The 21,060-nt window shown below is 47.3% G+C and overlaps 1 protein-coding gene across 2 annotated transcripts in view; it reads right to left on the bottom strand.

Moving 5' to 3' along the window:
- epha3 (eph receptor A3) overlaps positions 1-21,060 on the bottom strand; it is a 171,564-nt gene that overhangs the window by 9,338 nt on the left and 141,166 nt on the right. For both annotated transcript variants that reach the window (XM_055878105.1, XM_055878106.1), the window contains exons 12-15: positions 20,894-20,955; positions 19,077-19,286; positions 14,455-14,604; positions 13,443-13,636 (exon numbers count right to left, since the gene is read on the bottom strand). In XM_055878105.1, coding sequence (XP_055734080.1) covers positions 13,443-13,636; positions 14,455-14,604; positions 19,077-19,286; positions 20,894-20,955 — 616 coding nt within the window. The remainder of the gene's footprint in view (positions 1-13,442; positions 13,637-14,454; positions 14,605-19,076; positions 19,287-20,893; positions 20,956-21,060) is intronic.

Below are 21,060 nucleotides of genomic sequence, written 5' to 3' on the forward strand. Positions count from 1 at the left end.
ACCACGCACACAGCATGTACGAACGCACACACACACACACATGTAGGCAACCACGCACACAGCATGTACGAACGCACACACACAAACACATGTAGGCAACCACGCACACAGCATGTACGAACGCACACACACACACACATGTAGGCAACCACGCACACAGCATGTACGAACGCACACACACACACACATGTAGGCAACCACGCACACAGCATGTACGAACGCACACACACACACACATGTAGGCAACCACGCACACAGCATGTACGAACGCACACACACACACACATGTAGGCAACCACGCACACAGCATGTACGAACGCACACACACACACACATGTAGGCAACCACGCACACAGCATGTACGAACGCACACACACACACATGTAGGCAACCACGCACACAGCATGTACGAACGCACACACACACACACATGTAGGCAACCACGCACACAGCATGTACGAACGCACACACACACACACATGTAGGCAACCACGCACACACACACACACACACATGTAGGCAACCACGCACACAGCATGTACGAACGCACACACACACACACATGTAGGCAACCACGCACACAGCATGTACGAACGCACACACACACACACATGTAGGCAACCACGCACACAGCATGTACGAACGCACACACACACACATGTAGGCAACCACGCACACAGCATGTACGAACGCACACACACACACATGTAGGCAACCACGCACACAGCATGTACGAACGCACACACACACACACATGTAGGCAACCACGCACACAGCATGTACGAACGCACACACACACACACATGTAGGCAACCACGCACACAGCATGTACGAACGCACACACACACACACATGTAGGCAACCACGCACACAGCATGTACGAACGCACACACACACACACATGTAGGCAACCACGCACACAGCATGTACGAACGCACACACACACCACACATGTAGGCAACCACGCACACAGCATGTACGAACGCACACACACACACACATGTAGGCAACCACGCACACAGCATGTACGAACGCACACACACACACATGTAGGCAACCACGCACACAGCATGTACGAACGCACACACACACACACATGTAGGCAACCACGCACACAGCATGTACGAACGCACACACACACACACATGTAGGCAACCACGCACACAGCATGTACGAACGCACACACACACACACATGTAGGCAACCACGCACACAGCATGTACGAACGCACACACACACACACATGTAGGCAACCACGCACACAGCATGTACGAACGCACACACACACACACATGTAGGCAACCACGCACACAGCATGTACGAACGCACACACACACACATGTAGGCAACCACGCACACAGCATGTACGAACGCACACACACACACACATGTAGGCAACCACGCACACAGCATGTACGAACGCACACACACACACACATGTAGGCAACCACGCACACAGCATGTACGAACGCACACACACACACACATGTAGGCAACCACGCACACAGCATGTACGAACGCACACACACACACATGTAGGCAACCACGCACACAGCATGTACGAACGCACACACACACACACATGTAGGCAACCACGCACACAGCATGTACGAACGCACACACACACACACATGTACGAACGCACACACACACACACATGTAGGCAACCACGCACACAGCATGTACGAACGCACACACACACACATGTAGGCAACCACGCACACAGCATGTACGAACGCACACACACACACATGTAGGCAACCACGCACACAGCATGTACGAACGCACACACACACACACATGTAGGCAACCACGCACACAGCATGTACGAACGCACACACACACACACATGTAGGCAACCACGCACACAGCATGTACGAACGCACACACACACACATGTAGGCAACCACGCACACAGCATGTACGAACGCACACACACACACATGTAGGCAACCACGCACACAGCATGTACGAACGCACACACACACACACATGTAGGCAACCACGCACACAGCATGTACGAACGCACACACACACACACATGTAGGCAACCACGCACACAGCATGTACGAACGCACACACACACACACATGTAGGCAACCACGCACACAGCATGTACGAACGCACACACACACACACATGTAGGCAACCACGCACACAGCATGTACGAACGCACACACACACACACATGTAGGCAACCACGCACACAGCATGTACGAACGCACACACACACACACATGTAGGCAACCACGCACACAGCATGTACGAACGCACACACACACACACATGTAGGCAACCACGCACACAGCATGTACGAACGCACACACACACACATGTAGGCAACCACGCACACAGCATGTACGAACGCACACACACACACATGTAGGCAACCACGCACACAGCATGTACGAACGCACACACACACACACATGTAGGCAACCACGCACACAGCATGTACGAACGCACACACACACACACATGTAGGCAACCACGCACACACACACACACACACACATGTAGGCAACCACGCACACAGCATGTACGAACGCACACACACACACACATGTAGGCAACCACGCACACAGCATGTACGAACGCACACACACACACACATGTAGGCAACCACGCACACAGCATGTACGAACGCACACACACACACATGTAGGCAACCACGCACACAGCATGTACGAACGCACACACACACACATGTAGGCAACCACGCACACAGCATGTACGAACGCACACACACACACACATGTAGGCAACCACGCACACAGCATGTACGAACGCACACACACACACACATGTAGGCAACCACGCACACAGCATGTACGAACGCACACACACACACATGTAGGCAACCACGCACACAGCATGTACGAACGCACACACACACACATGTAGGCAACCACGCACACAGCATGTACGAACGCACACACACACACACATGTAGGCAACCACGCACACAGCATTTTACGAACGCACACACACACACACATGTAGGCAACCACGCACACAGCATGTACGAACGCACACACACACACACATGTAGGCAACCACGCACACAGCATGTACGAACGCACACACACACACACACATGTAGGCAACCACGCACACAGCATGTACGAACGCACACACACACACACATGTAGGCAACCACGCACACAGCATGTACGAACGCACACACACACACACATGTAGGCAACCACGCACACAGCATGTACGAACGCACACACACACACACATGTAGGCAACCACGCACACAGCATGTACGAACGCACACACACACACACATGTAGGCAACCACGCACACAGCATGTACGAACGCACACACACACACACATGTAGGCAACCACGCACACAGCATGTACGAACGCACACACACACACACATGTAGGCAACCACGCACACAGCATGTACGAACGCACACACACACACACATGTAGGCAACCACGCACACAGCATGTACGAACGCACACACACACACACATGTAGGCAACCACGCACACAGCATGTACGAACGCACACACACACACACATGTAGGCAACCACGCACACAGCATGTACGAACGCACACACACACACACATGTAGGCAACCACGCACACAGCATGTACGAACGCACACACACACACACATGTAGGCAACCACGCACACAGCATGTACGAACGCACACACACACACACATGTAGGCAACCACGCACACAGCATGTACGAACGCACACACACACACACATGTAGGCAACCACGCACACAGCATGTACGAACGCACACACACACACACATGTAGGCAACCACGCACACAGCATGTACGAACGCACACACACACACACATGTAGGCAACCACGCACACAGCATGTACGAACGCACACACACACACACATGTAGGCAACCACGCACACAGCATGTACGAACGCACACACACACACATGTAGGCAACCACGCACACAGCATGTACGAACGCACACACACACACACATGTAGGCAACCACGCACACAGCATGTACGAACGCACACACACACACACATGTAGGCAACCACGCACACAGCATGTACGAACGCACACACACACACACATGTAGGCAACCACGCACACAGCATGTACGAACGCACACACACACACATGTAGGCAACCACGCACACAGCATGTACGAACGCACACACACACACACATGTAGGCAACCACGCACACAGCATGTACGAACGCACACACACACACACATGTACGAACGCACACACACACACACATGTAGGCAACCACGCACACAGCATGTACGAACGCACACACACACACATGTAGGCAACCACGCACACAGCATGTACGAACGCACACACACACACATGTAGGCAACCACGCACACAGCATGTACGAACGCACACACACACACACATGTAGGCAACCACGCACACAGCATGTACGAACGCACACACACACACACATGTAGGCAACCACGCACACAGCATGTACGAACGCACACACACACACATGTAGGCAACCACGCACACAGCATGTACGAACGCACACACACACACATGTAGGCAACCACGCACACAGCATGTACGAACGCACACACACACACACATGTAGGCAACCACGCACACAGCATGTACGAACGCACACACACACACACATGTAGGCAACCACGCACACAGCATGTACGAACGCACACACACACACACATGTAGGCAACCACGCACACAGCATGTACGAACGCACACACACACACACATGTAGGCAACCACGCACACAGCATGTACGAACGCACACACACACACACATGTAGGCAACCACGCACACAGCATGTACGAACGCACACACACACACACATGTAGGCAACCACGCACACAGCATGTACGAACGCACACACACACACACATGTAGGCAACCACGCACACAGCATGTACGAACGCACACACACACACACATGTAGGCAACCACGCACACAGCATGTACGAACGCACACACACACACACATGTAGGCAACCACGCACACAGCATGTACGAACGCACACACACACACACATGTAGGCAACCACGCACACAGCATGTACGAACGCACACACACACACACATGTAGGCAACCACGCACACAGCATGTACGAACGCACACACATACACACACACACACGCACCACAGGTCTCCTCATCAGGAAATACCTGTGGAGAGAAGGGACTACCCACCAACCCGTTCCGTTGCTGTGCGTTATGGACAAGCTCTCCCAAGTGAAAGGAAAGCCACACACACAATGTAATGTTAACTTTATCATACAGACTAGTCTGATGATTTTCCAATATGACTGTTTGCACTGTTTCTAGGGAATTAAGTCAATATAACTCCAAACATATATGTTGGACGGGCTTTAAGTAAAATGAAAACCACACAGTGTAGATTCTATATTTATGTTTTAGATGTGAAATCTCTTAACAATATGATTGTATAACAAAACAAGCATAAATGTTCATATAATTAAATTAATATTTTATCTTAAAAATACTAGAATTCTCAATAGTGCAACCTTGATCAGATTATACACTGAATAAAATAATTAAATCAAATCACAATTCATGCTGTTCCATTGACAATAATTTATAGTACGAATAGCATTTCATGGCTGGAGGCACTGTTCTGAAGAGATTTGAGTGACAGGAGAGGGAAGGAGAAAGGAGAGAGGAGAGGAAAGAAAGAGTAGATGATAGAGTGATGTACAGATGTAATATCTTAATTTGATCACTCTGTTGTTGCAGCAAATTTTTCTGCACGGCAGAAAATGCAAATCGTAGTGTATTCAAGGTTTAAAAAGGCTTCTAACATTTGGATAATTTCCACTTTAAAATGCCAAACTTGATTTGCCATAATGAAAAATGTATCAACCCAGACAAAAATGTCCATGAATGACATACACATAATATTTATAATTTCCTGTTGCTGCAGGATTATTTTCCTGCTGAGAGAAACTGGTCAAATTAAGATCTGTAGATGAAGAGTCAGGCAGAGAGGACTGTCTGTGAGTCTGTCCATAACCCTGACCATGTTCACTCTGGCCAGCCGGCCGGCCAGATAGACAGACATAAGTCTGTTAAACCAAAACCAGACCAGGAGACACTCCCCACATCTCCTGAGCCAATAACCTTATGTTGTTTTGTATTTTGTTTAGTGAACACCAGGCACAGCAGCTGTTGCTATACAGCTGTTGCTATAGTCATATCCGATCAACATCCAAATCAACAAGTTCACCTCCCTATGAGGCAGGGTCAGGGCAGGTCAGACCAACTCAGGCCTCATCAACAACAACCCTGACTCATACTCAACAATGATGGGTGTTGTGTCAGAGCCATTCAGAATGTTATTTTTTTTTTACTAGGCAAGTGAGTTAAGAACAAATTCTTATTTACAATGACGGCCTACCCCGGCCCAACCCAGATGACGCTGGGCCAATTGTGCGCCTCCCAATGGGACTCTCAATCACGGCCGGATGTGGTGCAGCCTGGATTCAAACCAGCGACTGTAGTGACTCCTCTTGCAATGAGCTGCAGTGCCATAGACCACTGCGTCACTCGGGAGTGTGTATGCGTGTTTATGTGTGCGTGTACATGTGTGTGTCAAATCAGCCAGTGAGTCAGAAAACAAATGACTGGGACCATATCACCTGATCACACACACAGGCAAACACAGCCTAGGGAATACAAGCCAACACAGGACAGGAAACCAGCTTGGTATTCCCATAGAGACATATATTTATAGTAGTGTAAACGAACCATAATAGCAGGAAGTCAAGTCCACACTGAGGCTGAGTGTATTATATATAATGACACATCTACATCACAGCACGTGAATTTGCGGTGTGGGTCGTGGGGAGGTGTGTGTGTTGACTCTGTGACAGTGTGTGATGGGACAGGTAAGGCTACTAGACGGTTCTAGAACATCTTTTTGCCATGACTCATTTCAGTAGGCTAACTTAAGGAAGTAAACAAAGCAGTAAGAGAGACAGTCTGTCTGGAACATAGTGACCCAACTAAGCAGCCAACCAGACAGACAGCTCACCATGGGGACAGCAAGAGCTAGTTTGAGCTAGAACAAGCGGAAGAGGATAGAGAAAGAAGTGGCAAAGGAAAGGGAGCGCTAAGAGACTGGTATGTGACTGAATCTCTTCCTGATCATCAGAAGCCTGTCTGACAGCTGAGGGCCAACCGGGCAGAAGAGATAAGAGAGGAGAGAGGGATAGAGGGAGGGAACGAGGCAAACAAACACACACACAGCTCCCTGATTAAACCATCAGTCATGTATGAGGAGACTATTGATCTGTAAAGTTCTGTCCTCTGCCTCCAAAACTGTCATGGTGTCAGTGTAGAGGTAACCTATAGACGACCTTATCTTCCCTCTGTGTGATTCTGTTGCTGGTTCAATCTTTATTTTCTGCTGCGCTAGAGGAAGAGAACGAGGGATGGGAGACAAGGAGGGGGACAAAAAGAACATGCTAGTTGTCATGGAGAGGAGTTGGTATCTTAAACCCCTGTGTACGCATCATATTACCTACGGCAGGATTGAGAAAATAGAGAATTCTCCATATGATGGAAAAAAAGCAAGGAGGTGAGAAAGCAAAGCTAAATTCTACCGTCCCTGTCTTTTTATCTCTCCTCCTTTTTCTTTCCGTTTTCTCTCTTTGTCTGTTTTCCACTGACCTCTGAAAGACCACTGCTGTGTAGTATCATGTTTTTAAGGCTCTCAGAGGAGCAGAGGGAGAGAGGGAGAGAAAAAGAGGAGGAGATAAGGATATGGGGATGAGGAGGCGGGGGAGAGGGGGAGAGGTTGACATCTGGGCAGCTTGGTGGAGGACAGGAGAGGAGGAGACGAGAGGAGAGGAATGCAGGTCTCACTGTGAGGGGAACTGAAATGGCTCTGCAGGGTTTCTCCCAGAGTCTACCCCCCAGCCCTCCTCCCCTCCATTCCTCTCTCCATCTGGCCATCTGCCTCTCCCCTTTTCCCCTCTTTGCTTATCCCTTTTTCAACACCTACCTTTCCCCATTTCCCTTTTACAAGGGGCGTCATTTATCAAAGGTGCATACGCACACAAGTCACTTTTCCCGCAAAGGTTGTTATTTATCAAATTTTAACTTGACGGGAAAGTGTGCGTATCTCCACACAAATCTCAGACCTTGCTTACGCACAACTTCTAGTGGTTGGAGAATTGTATTACAAGCAAATATTGTTATTTTGGGGGAAAAGGAGGCGTTTCACCAAGGGAATTCTAATAATGGTATGCTAATAAAAACATTAAAACGTAACCTGATGATAAAATTGATGCATTTTCCGTTGGTAAGGAAATGAAATAGCAGCATGGAGACTATGTTTCTTTGACTTCTATGATATGGACCTAACTCATAATCAGATTTTCTGACATGACTGACATGACTGTATTCTCACTACACAATAAATATTAGGCTACTATTTATAGCCTATTCGAGGGGCACTCAACTACTATTTGAGAAGGTCCAGTCACACACATTTCCTAGGTAGCATAGGTCTGGATAGATACATGCAACCCTAAACTGTTCACACCCCTCTTGTTGGCGGAAAGAAAATGGTGCAGTTTTTAAGCACATTTTCTGCAATTCTACACATTTTGCTATGGGGCGGAGAGAACATTTTGTAGTTTTAAAGCTCATTTCCTGCAAATCTACACATTTTGCCATGTCTTATGTGTGTTCATATGATACCAGAGTGAGTCAACAAAATCAATGGGGCCCCCTGGGGGTCGAGGCCCCAATGGGCACATAATCTGGCCATGATAAATAACTACAAGATTTAGATAGCTGCTTAGCCTATTTTACCTACCTTGATAACATGGGCTACTTGATCAACTGGACATTTCTGACAGATTATAAATAGCTCTCTAAGATTATTTAGTGAATGGCATAACAAGAGGAAAACTGCCCATGCACTGCCAAATTTCGAAATTGCACCTTGTGTATTCTACTATTACAACTCTCAACCGTAATAAATTGAAAGCCCAACTGACCCACGGTCCATATTAACCCCATTCTGGGATCAGATTCGGACTGCGGTCCGCCTGTTGACTATGGCTGCCCTATCCAGTATGGCTAGGCCTAGGCTGCAGTGTTGATGTAAGATAGGAGTGCAACATGATAATGTAGCCTACCGTATTTAAGCCTATTCCAAGACAGGAGATAGAAACACAATCATGTATTGACGAACAAAATTAACAAAATGATGAACCAAGTATTTTGCATAGAAGTGTGGGCTATAAAATGTGCTTTAAATTGTTTCGAATAGACAATCAAACATGCAGAATGCGCGGCCAGTGTTTGGCACTCGCTATAGGCGGCATGCATTTTTTGTTCGAAAAAGTCACTGTAAAAGATTAAAACATTCTGTCAAACCTCTACAGAAATGTGCTATTGCAGTTTTTTGTAGAAATTGACATGGCCCAGTTCCAACGTTTCCAAATTATACAGCAAATTAAGGCTTTTTTGTTTTCCAGGCGAGGTTGTAGCGGTCAGAATGGCTCTGATTCATCAATAAAAAACGTGTATATGTTGCGTGCGACAGTTTGATGAATCCCAATAATTTATTCAGCACGCAAATCATAGAATCACCACGCAGGCCAGAATTTTGTAAGAAATGTAAGCACAGTTGATAAATGGGGCCCCAGGCCCCTCTCTATAGCCCTCAAAGCTCATACTCGTCAAACCCAAATCCCAAACCCCTCTCTTCTCATATCTTCTCTCCTACTCGGCTCGGACACCCTGTATTCATGCCCTCTCGACACTCGCCCTTGGCCTGTTAAGGTACACCTGCACTAAGATTCTCTCCCTTTCGCCCCATAGACTCAAACTCTCACCCCAGGTCCCCAGACAGCGTACTCTAGCCACGGCTTTGATCTGGGCCCGTGGGGGATGGGATCTCCATGCCCAGAGACATATTAGGTGTGTGAGGCCGAACACAGCTGCTCCTTTGGTATAGTGGCACGTACACGCACACACACACACTCTCATAAATCACCTTGTCCTCCGTCTCTCCCCCTCCCACCCCTCTCGCCCTGCACTCAGCCCAGTGTTAAAAGCCAATCAGGAAAATTACATGCAAACTCCCAGGGACCCATTTTCACTTTCTTAACAAACCATTAGTCAACGTTATGAGCGCCGACGTCTCCATAATACCAGTCTGATCCACCAACCCAGTGCCTCCCTCCCTCTCTCCCCTGTTCCAGCTCCAGCCTCCCTCCCTCTCTCCCCTGTTCCAGCTCCAGCCTCCCTTCCTCTCTCCCCTGTTACAGCTACAGCCTCCCTCCCTCTCTCCCCTGTTACAGCTCCAGCCTCCCTCCCTCTCTCCCCTGTTACAGCTCCAGCCTCCCTCCCTCTCTCCCCTGTTCCAGCTCCAGCCTCCCTCCCTCTCTCCCCTGTTCCAGCTCCAGCCTCCCTCCCTCTCTCCCCTGTTCCAGCTCCAGCCTCCCTTCCTCTCTCCCCTGTTACAGCTCCAGCCTCCCTTCCTCTCTCCCCTGTTACAGCTCCAGCCTCCCTCCCTCTCTCCCCTGTTCCAGCTACAGCCTCCCTCCCTCTCTCCCCTGTTCCAGCTCCAGCCTCCCTCCCTCTCTCCCCTGTTCCAGCTCCATCCTCCCTTCCTCTCTCCCCTGTTCCAGCTCCAGCCTCCCTCGCTCTCTCCCCTGTTCCAGCTACAACCTCCCTCCCTCTCTCCCCTGTTCCAGCTCCAGCCTCCCTCCCTCTCTCCCCTGTTCCAGCTCCAGCCTCCCTCCCCTGTTACAGCTCCAGCCTCCCTCCCTCTCTCCCCTGTTACAGCTCCAGCCTCCCTCCCTCTCTCCCCTGTTCCAGCTCCATCCTCCCTCCCTCTCTCCCCTGTTCCAGCTCCAGCCTCCCTCCCTCTCTCCCCTGTTCCAGCTCCAGCCTCCCTCCCTCTCTCCCCTGTTCCATCTCCAGCCTCCCTCCCTCTCTCCCCTATTCCAGCTCCAGCCTCCCTCCCTCTCTCCCCTGTTCCAGCTCCAGCCTCCCTCCCTCCCTGCCTCCTCTCTGCCCGCCCAAGGCCACTCTACACAGGCTACAGCAGCGCCTCAGTCCCACGGTGGTCAAAACAAATGGAGGGAAACAAGAAGAAACAGAGTATTAGGGATGTTGTACAGCACGTAAAAAGAAACAGGGGAAAAAGTATTAGGGATGTTGTACAGCACGTAAAAAGAAACAGGGGAAAAAGTATTAGGGATGTTTTACAGCATGTAAAAAGGAGAGCGTAAGAGAAAGGAGGAATATCAGGAGGTGTTGGGTTTAGGGAGAGAAAGAGGGAGACAATACACTGAGTGCTCTTTCAATGACAGACTGACCAGGTGAATCCAGGTGAACACTATGAACGCTTAGTGATGTCACTTGTTAAATCCACTTCAATGTATATGTGTATATGAAGGGCGGGAGACAGGTTAAAGAAGTAAAGAAGGATTTCTAAGCCTTAAAACAATTGACACACGGATTTTGTATGGGTGCGATTCAGAGGGTGAATGGGCAAGACAAAATATGTATAGTGCCTTTGAACGAGGTATGGTAGTAGGCGCCAGGGGCACCGGTTTGAGTCAAGAACTGCAGCACTGCTGGGTTTTTCACGCTCAACAGGTTACCGCGTTTATCAAGAATGGTCTACCACCCAAAGGACATCCAGTCAACTTGACAACTGTGGGAAGCATTGAGGTCAATATGGGCAAGCATCCCTTTTGAACGTCCATACTCAGAGGCCTGATCACACAGGGTCAGATTGAGTCTGATCATAACGTCCTGTGTACACAGGAAACAGGAAGTGTTTGTTTATGACAGCCTCTGTGTGGTCCATGTCACTACTAACTGGGTCAATATACAATCAGGTTTGGGTCCATAATGAGAACAATGTAAAGATAATACTGCTCTCCCCTATAGGGGTCTGTCCCATACTAAATAAATGCTCTCCCCTATAGGGGTCTGTCCCATACTAAATAAATGCTCTCCCCTATAGGGGTCTGTCACATACTAAATAAATGCTCTCCCCTATAGGGGTCTGTCCCATACTAAATAAATGCTCTCCCCTATAGGGGTCTGTCCCATAATAAATAAATGCTCTCCCCTATAGGGGTCTGTCACATACTAAATAAATGCTCTCCCCTATAGGGGTCTGTCACATACTAAATAAATGCTCTCCCCTATAGGGGTCTGTCCCATACTAAATAAATGCTCTCCCCTATAGGGGTCTGCCCCATACTAAATAAATGCTCTCCCCTATAGGGGTCTGCCCCATACTAAATAAATGCTCTCCCCTATAGGGGTCTGCCCCATACTAAATAAATGCTCTCCCCTATAGGGGTCTGTCCCATACTAAATAAATGCTCTCCCCTATAGGGGTCTGTCCCATACTAAATAAATGCTCTCCCCTATAGGGGTCTGTCCCATACTAAATAAATGCTCTCCCCTATAGGGGTCTGCCACATACTAAATAAATGCTCTCCCCTATAAGGGTCTGTCCCATACTAAATAAATGCTCTCCCCTATAGGGGTCTGTCCCATACTAAATAAATGCTCTCCCCTATAGGGGTCTGTCCCATATTAAATAAATGCTCTCCCCTATAGGGGTCTGTCCCATACTAAATAAATGCTCTCCCCTATAGGGGTCTGTCCCATAATACTGTACATACAACAGTCCCCTATAGGCCTATACACCACTATCATGTCCGAACACATTCACAGAGGTGGAGGAACACCTTCTATGAGGTCTCTATTATAATATGAGGTTGATATCTTTAACAGATCCACCAAGGTCTTGCACCTTGGTTGGACGGCGAGGTAGAGACAGCATCAGTAATATTGAAGGCCAGCAGAAGGGGAAGCGTGTGATAGAGAGAAAGAAGCTAAAAGCGAGGAAAGGATAAATGAGTCCCAGGGTGGAGGACAGTGTTTCCTGTCACTGCTGTCACTAATGAGCAGGATGTGCCGTGACCCATAATGCCTTGGATAACGCGTGGGAAGTGGATATGTTCGATGTCAATCTGTATTGAGCCAGGTGCGTGGGAGAGGGGTAATGAGTCAGGTGCAGTGATTAGGCGTTAAGGGGAGGAAAGAGCCAGGTGATTGGGAGAGGGGCAGAGAGGAGCAGAGAGGAGCAGCTGTGATTTAGGGGGGCAGGTGCATTGGGAGAGGACTAGAGAGGTTCAGCTGTAAGTTAGAGGGGCAGGTGTTTGGGGGTTGAGTGGATGAGAAAGACTAACACTAAAACAACAAAGTATGGCTAGCTGTTAAGTTTAGATCTTTATAGTAAAGATGGTGGATAAATTAAGATATCCCATAAAACCCTGTCTCTGTGTATAGTACCTGGATGATGGATTGGCTGCCAGGGTTTGGTTAGGGTTCAGGGGTCAGAGGTCAGGGTTGAGAGCATGATGTGTAGATGGTTATAGTACCTGGGTGAGGTGTTGGCTGTGATCTTCAGGCTCCCGGGGTTGCGTATGAGTTTATCCAGGATGCTGACGATCTGTTCGAACTTGGGTCTGTTGTTCCTCTCCTTCTGCCAGCAGTCCAACATCAGCTGGTACAGAGTAGCAGGACAGTCCATAGGAGGAGGCAGTCTGTAGCCCTCATCTACTGCTTTGATAACCTGGAGGGATAGAGGGAGAGAGAGGAGGGGAGAGAGAGGAATGGGAGAGAGAAAGAGAGTGAGAGAGAGAGAGGGGGAGAGAGAGGAGGGGGAGAGAGAGAAGAGGGGGAGAGAGAGAAAGATAGTGTGAGAGAGAGAGGGGGGGAGAGAGAGGAGGGGGAGAGAGAGGAGTGGGAGAGAGAGAAAGAGAGAGAGCGCCAGAGAGACAATTAGGTGTGCAGCAGGACAGTCTATAGGAGGAGGTAGTACAGTGTGTCAGTGGGTGGTAGAGATGGAGGTGTTATTATAGTCCAGGGGAGTTGGAGAGTTGGCAGTGAGACAGTACTGTACTGGCAGAAGTGCTGACTGTGCATCCGCTCATAATAGAAGCCCTCCCTCTCAATTCCCTCCCTCTCTCTCTCTCTCTCTCTCTCTCTCTCTCTCTCTCTCTCTCTCTCTCTCTCTCTCTCTCTCTCTCTCTCTCTCTCTCTCTCTCTCTCTCTCTCTCTCTCTCTCTCTCTCTCTCTCTCTCTCTGAGCGCTAGTGCTCAAGTGACAATGATGCATTTTTGTGGTGTGTGTGTGTGTGTGTGTGTGTGTGTGTGTGTGTGTGTGTGTGTGTGTGTGTGTGTGTGTGTGTGTGTGTGTGTGTGTGTGTGTGTGTGTGTGTGTGTGTGTGTGTGTGTGTGTGTGCGTGTGTGTCAACTCTGGTGCTAGAGCTGTATTCCTTGTTCAGACCATCAGGCTTCAGACTCAGTCTTCCACCTGGCCGCTCTACGCATCATTTCCTCTCTTAGCAGGAAGTTCATTAGGTCACCCTGGCGACGGTTGCATACTCACGTCCTGATTGGACATCTCCCAGTAAGGCCGCTCCCCGTATGACATCACTTCCCAGAGCACGATACCGTAGCTCCAGGCATCGCTGGCCGAGGTGAACTTCCTGTAGGAGATGGCCTCTGGAGCTGTCCACCTGATAGGGATCTTACCTCCCTGAGAGAGAGAGAGAGAGAGAGAGAGAGAGAGAGAGAGAGAGAGAGAGAGAGGGGGAAAGAACAGATAAAGTCATTTGTTTCAAGTAACAATGGATCACAAGGTATCCTGAAATAGAAGGAGAAGTACATTTAACCGACTTCATGACTTGCTTTAGGTTATGTTTGACCTGAAAATGGATATAAAGAGAGAGGGAAAGAGAGACGGGAGAGGGACCTAGGTCCTAGCCCCAGCCTCCAGAACTGCAGGGCCTTGTTCCATTTGTTCCATCTCCACTGTTTTCTCCTGGGCGAGAGGGGAAAGGGGATAGAGGAATACGGTAGAGAGAGAGGGAAAGAGAGGTAGAGAGGGGGCCTGTGTGCTGACCCTGTGTTTCTCCTGCTCTGTGCCTACCCTCCGGGGGCTGCTGAACTTACTCAAGGCTTAGCCTGCGTCATGCCAACAGAGGAGAGGAAAAGAAAAGCGCGGAGAGAAGAAAAGAAGAGAGGAGCCAAAGCTAATGTCCTCCTGGCCAAGTTACACTACTCCTGGCCAGCTCTCTCTAAACACACAGCCCTCAGAAAACAAACCACTACTGCCCTCACAAATCAAATCATATCAAATTTTATTTGTCACATACGCCGAAATAAAACGGGTGTAGACTTTCCCTTACGAGACCTTCCCAACGAGACTTTACTAACAAGACCTTCCCAACGAGACTTTCCCAACGAGACCTTCCCAACGAGACCTTCCCAACGAGATTTTACTAACGAGACCTTCCCAACGAGACTTTACCAACGAGACCTTCCCAACGAGACCTTCCCAACGAGACCTTCCCAACGAGACTTTACCAACGAGACCTTCCCAACGAGAAGTTCCCAACGAGACCTTCCCAACGATACTTTACCAACGAGACCTTCCCAACGAGACCTTCCCAACGAGACCTTCCCACCGAGACTTTACAAACGAGACCTTCGCAACGATGCAGAGTTAAAAAATAATAATAAAAATAAAAATATTACACAACAATGAAGCTATATCTAGGGAGTACCAGTACCAGATCAACGTGGAGCTATATATAGGGAGTACCAGTACCAGATGCAGGGGTACGAGGTATTTGAGGTAGACATGTACATAAAGGAAGGGTAAAGTGACTAGGCATTAGGATAGATAATAATTAGGGACGGATCAACATGTACATAATGGTTACCTGGAGGATAATGGGGGAGGGTCATGCTTTTACATTTCAGTCAAGTGACGGTTCAGTATTCTTTTTAATTTAGTCCAGCGGAGGATCATGCCATTTGTAATTTAGAAAATGTCAATATTGCTCAGTGTTTTAGAATTAGTTGCTTATTAGGCTATAAAAACATTAAGCACACCTTCCTAATATTGAATTGCACCCTCCGCTTTTGCCCTCACAACCGTCTCAATTCGTCGGGGCATGGACTCTACAAGGTGTCGAAAGCGTTCCACAGGGATGCTGGCCCATGTTGACTCCAATGCTGTCTGGATGTCATTTGGGTGGTGGACCATTCTTGGTACACACAAGAAACTGTTGTGAAAAACCCAGCAGCTTTGCAGTTCTTGACGCAAACCAGTGTGCCTGGCACCTACTACCAAACCCCGTTCGAAGGCACTTAAATTGTTTTGTGTAGCCCTTTCACCCTCTGAATGGCACACATACACAATCCATCTCAATTGTCTCGAGGCATAAAAATCCGTCTTTAACCGGTCTCCTCCCCTTCATCTATACTGATTGAAGTGAATTTAACAAGTTACATCAATAAGAGATCATAGCTTTCACCTGGATTCACCTGGTCAGTCTGTCATGGAAAGAACAGGTGTTCACAATGTTTTGTATACTCAGTGTATAGTCTTGTGAGTGTGCACAAAGTCAGTGCAAGATAGGGTCAGCATAGATAGTCTGTGTAACCATTTAATGAACTATTTAGCAGTCTTATGGGTATTTAGACCCTGTTGGTCCGAGAGCCGATTCTCCGGTACTGTTTACCGGATGGTGGCAGAGTGAACAGTCTATAGCTTGGATGGCTGGAGTCTTTAGCAATTTTTCAGGCCATCCTCTGACACTGCCTGATACAGAGGTCCTCGATGGCAGGGAGTTCGGCCCCAGTGATCTCACACATACATGCAGGAGCACACACAAACACCACACACGGATGTGCACACACGCACGCACGTACACACTCGCCCACAAACACACACAAATAAATAAATCCACTTCTGTCTCTTGAATCCCTGGCGAGTGTACATAAACACAGCCATCCTCAGGAGAACAAGGACTATACCTCTAATGAAAGTACAGTATGACACCACTCAGACACAGACAGACAGGGTGCCTGACAGAACAGCATAGTGGTCTGACAGAAGAGGGAGGGAGAGACAACGGCCTGCTGGGGCTGATAGATTCATAACTGTGGAGCGGATGAGAACTCAGCTCTATAACTAGTGACACACTGGGGGAAGTCTATTAGCATATTTTAGGTCATGAGTTTGTGGGAGTGAAGTAAAAGCTGGTGAGTGTTTATTTAACATGGGGGTCTAAAGCAGTTATTACAGCATTGTATACTAATGTCAGGCCACAAGGTGACCCCCCCCCCCCCACACACACACACACACACACACACACACACACACACACACACACACACACACACACACACACACACACACACACATACACACACACACACACACACACACACACTGTTATGGTGATAGGTTGGATACAAAGCCCGCTTGATTTTGCTTATCTACTATGTTTGTCATTCCTTTCCCATGATCCTTCAGGAGAACACAAACATTTATGTTGGCGTTATCTCACCCTGATTTTATTTATGTGCTGGCTGTCCCACTCCACACTGCTGAGAGCCCAGACGTTTGTGTGTCGGTGTGTGTGTTAGTGCACGTGTGTGTGACATATGAGGTGATTTGTCTCATGGACAGCATGTATTCACAGAGAGTGCTGGCGAGGCGGAGATAGAGCAACAGAAAGGGAGTGAGAGATACACAGCACATTTGCGGGTGTTAAAAGCTTGGTGTTGAGGTAAAAAGTGTTACAGTGCTGATTCTAGTGGGGTTAACGCCAGTGGGGTTGAAATTGACACCACCTGGCGAAGTGTTAACAAGGTGGTGGTGTTGCTGCCTCTCGACTGTTTTAAGTTCATTTACGTTAATTTACGTTAATTTACGCAGACATGGCAGGGGCCTCATCACTTTGTTGCGGATTGCTTTTTAGAATAGTTTGTTTAATATCTATGTTTCTGCATGAACATTGATTGATACATTGATCTTATACTACACCAAGATACATAACATACATTTTTCTAAACTAATCCAATCTGTAAGTAGTTAGACTTATTTAACTGATTGTTGAGATGGTTGTTCCAATTTAGATGGTTTAGGTAGTCTCATGTATAATCTTCCCTACCTTGGCAGTCATTCTAACAGCAGATTGCAGGGGATTAAAAGTTCCAATTGTTGGAACTCTGGCTGAATTCCAATTAGAATGATATAATACTTTGCAAGCCAGCATAATATGACTTGCCGATGTGGCCTGCAAACCAGGAGTTTCAGACCACTATATTAGGGTAAAATTAGGCTGTCGAAGTATGGTAATATTAAAATGTTTTATGTATTGTCATAAATAATATGTTTTATGAAAAAATGTTCACTAAGGCACTTACTTGGTGTTAATTTAACATTATTTCGGTGGGTCACATATACACACTAAGAAAGTGTCAGATTTAGCACTGTGGGTGTTAAAACATTCTGATCTCAAATGTGCTGTGTGGAGAGATGCCCTTTTGTGTAAAGCTGACACAGAGGTCAGTCAGCTCAGCTGTCTGACAGTGATAACCATTCTCTCTGTTCTAACTTAAATTAAGACTTTATTAGAGTTGATGCTGTTACACTTTTTTTGTGTTAGGGATTAACAAATGTAGTGTTACATTACACATTATTATATATCTTTTTTTGGGGGGGGGGGGTGTTTTAACATTGGAGGTTGTAAATCCTTATTTGCATATTTCCCAGCATTCCCTTCATGTGAATGTGAGAGATACCCACCCATTACTGTATTTGCTAGTGACAGAGACATGGTTGTTGCGTTCCACAACTTCTAGTCCCTAGCCTATACCAAGTGACTGCCTAAGTGTGTTTGAAAAGTAAAAAATCTTTTTCACTCAGAGAGTTAACAGGAATGAACTCAGCACAGTCGAGTAACAACACCATGTAGTGTTGATTCCACTGTGATTCAAATAACACTTCATTTATTTACTGCATGTGGTGTCAATTTCAATCCCATTGCTGTTAACCCCACTAGAATCGACACTCAGATGTAACACTCACTTTTTACCTTAAAGCGAGATTTTAATACTTGCACATTTGCTGTGAATACTATCCTACCTCTAAGATAAAACAACTATTAAACCCATCTGTCCTCATTGATAAACCCAACAAACATGTCTTACCCGCGTGGTGTAAGCAGCCTCTGGGTCGTCCTCCAGGACTCTGGACAGGCCGAAGTCAGACACCTTACACACCAGGTTGCTGTTGACCAGAATGTTGCGGGCGGCCAGGTCTCTGTGGACGTAGCCCATGTCAGACAGGTACTTCATGCCCGACGCAATGCCACGCAGCATGCCCACCAACTGGATACCAGTAAACTGGGCATCGTGTTTCTGTAAGGAGGAGGCAGAGGAGGAAGAGGGTTGAAGAGAGAAGCGGAAGGGAGAGAAAGAGAGAGAGGAGTGTATGAGAGAGAGAGAGAGAGAGAGAGAGAGAGAGAGAGAGAGAGAGAGAGAGAGAGAGAGAGAGAGAGAGAGAGAGAGAGAGAGAGAGAGAAACAGAGATAGAATCAATCACAAGTGGAATGTCATACCTCTAAAACAAATGAGACTGGATTGATAAACAGAATGAATATGACCTTTCTGTTTAAAAAAATACAGCGGAACATTCATATATTAACATTCAAACCAATTACATTAACCTTTCAAATCACCTCTGACATTAACTTGGTCATTTCAATGTGAATTGTACAATCCTCATCTCCACAACCAAATAGGCCTGACAATACCATGCCAGAGTCTTTGACAAAATAGATGGTGTTTTCTAGGGCACTATATAAAGCCCAGACCACCTGGTATAGACAGGCTGAGTCGGATCAAAGCTGCTACAGTCATATAGTCATAACACAAACATGAGGCAGAGTAAAGTGGTGTGGAGGAGAGGGATGACTGTGTGGTGTAGTGTGTGTGTGTGTGTGTGTGTGTGTGTGTGTGTGTGTGTGTGTGTGTGTGTGTGTGTGTGTGTGTGTGTGTGTGTGTGTGTGTGTGTGTGTGTGTGTGTGTGTGTGCGTGCGTGCGTGTGCGTGTGCGTGTGTGCGCTAGCGCGAGCGTGTGCGCTTGGTATGACAGTTCCCAGTGATAAAAGCCAGGCTACTCTACGGCCAGAGGAAATAGCTGGAGAAGGTTGCAGCTACTCCCTTTTCTATCAGAAGGGATGCTGTGCAGACACACAGGCACATGTGGAAAACTTCTAAAATGGGTCCTACACACACACACACACTCCTGTCTGGTCATGTTGATTTAATATTGTTCTAACGTTGGTTAATTTCAGTAAGCCAGAGTCTCTGGTTAGCTACACTCTCAGAAAAAAGGTAATGTTTTAATATATTTTTTAATGAACCTTTATTTAACTAGGCAAGTCAGTTAAGAACAAATTCTTAATTACAATGATGGCCTACCAAAAGGCAAAAGGCCTCCTGCAGGGACGGGGGCTGGATAAAACATTTAAAATATATATATAAATATAATTATAGGACAAAACACACATCACGACAATAGAGACAACACTACATAAAGACAGACCTAAGACAACATAGCAAGGCAGCAACACATGACAACACAGCATGGTAGCAACACAACATAGTAGCAGAATAAAACATGGTACAAACATTATTGGGCACAGACAACAGCACAAAGGGCAAGAAGGTAGAGAAAACAATACATCACACAAAGCAGCCACAACTGTCAGTAAGAGCGTCCATGATTGAGTCTTTGAATGAAGAGATTGAGATAACTGTTCAGTTTGAGTGTTTGTTGCAGCTCATTCCAGTTGCTAGAGTTCTACTCAGTTCTAAAAAGGGTTCCTCTATGGGGACAAACCGAAGAACCCTGTATGGTTCTACTTAGCACCTTTCTCTAAGACTGTAATGTTGTATGGTGTGGAAAACACGAAGGCAGGGTAAAGATACGTTTATTTTAGCTGAGTAATGTTTTAAACTCACTCTCAGAAAGCTGTCCAAGGATCCATTCTCCATGTATTCAGTTACTATCATCACAGGTTTACCTGAAGAGAGAAGAGAAACCCCCAGGTTAGACCATTTTTCATATATGGCAAAACACATTTACGCACATGCACGCATACACACAGACACACAGAAACACAGAAACA

Source organism: Salvelinus fontinalis, chromosome 23 (assembly GCF_029448725.1).
Source record: "Salvelinus fontinalis isolate EN_2023a chromosome 23, ASM2944872v1, whole genome shotgun sequence".
In the NCBI taxonomy this organism is placed as follows: Eukaryota; Metazoa; Chordata; class Actinopteri; order Salmoniformes; family Salmonidae; genus Salvelinus; species Salvelinus fontinalis.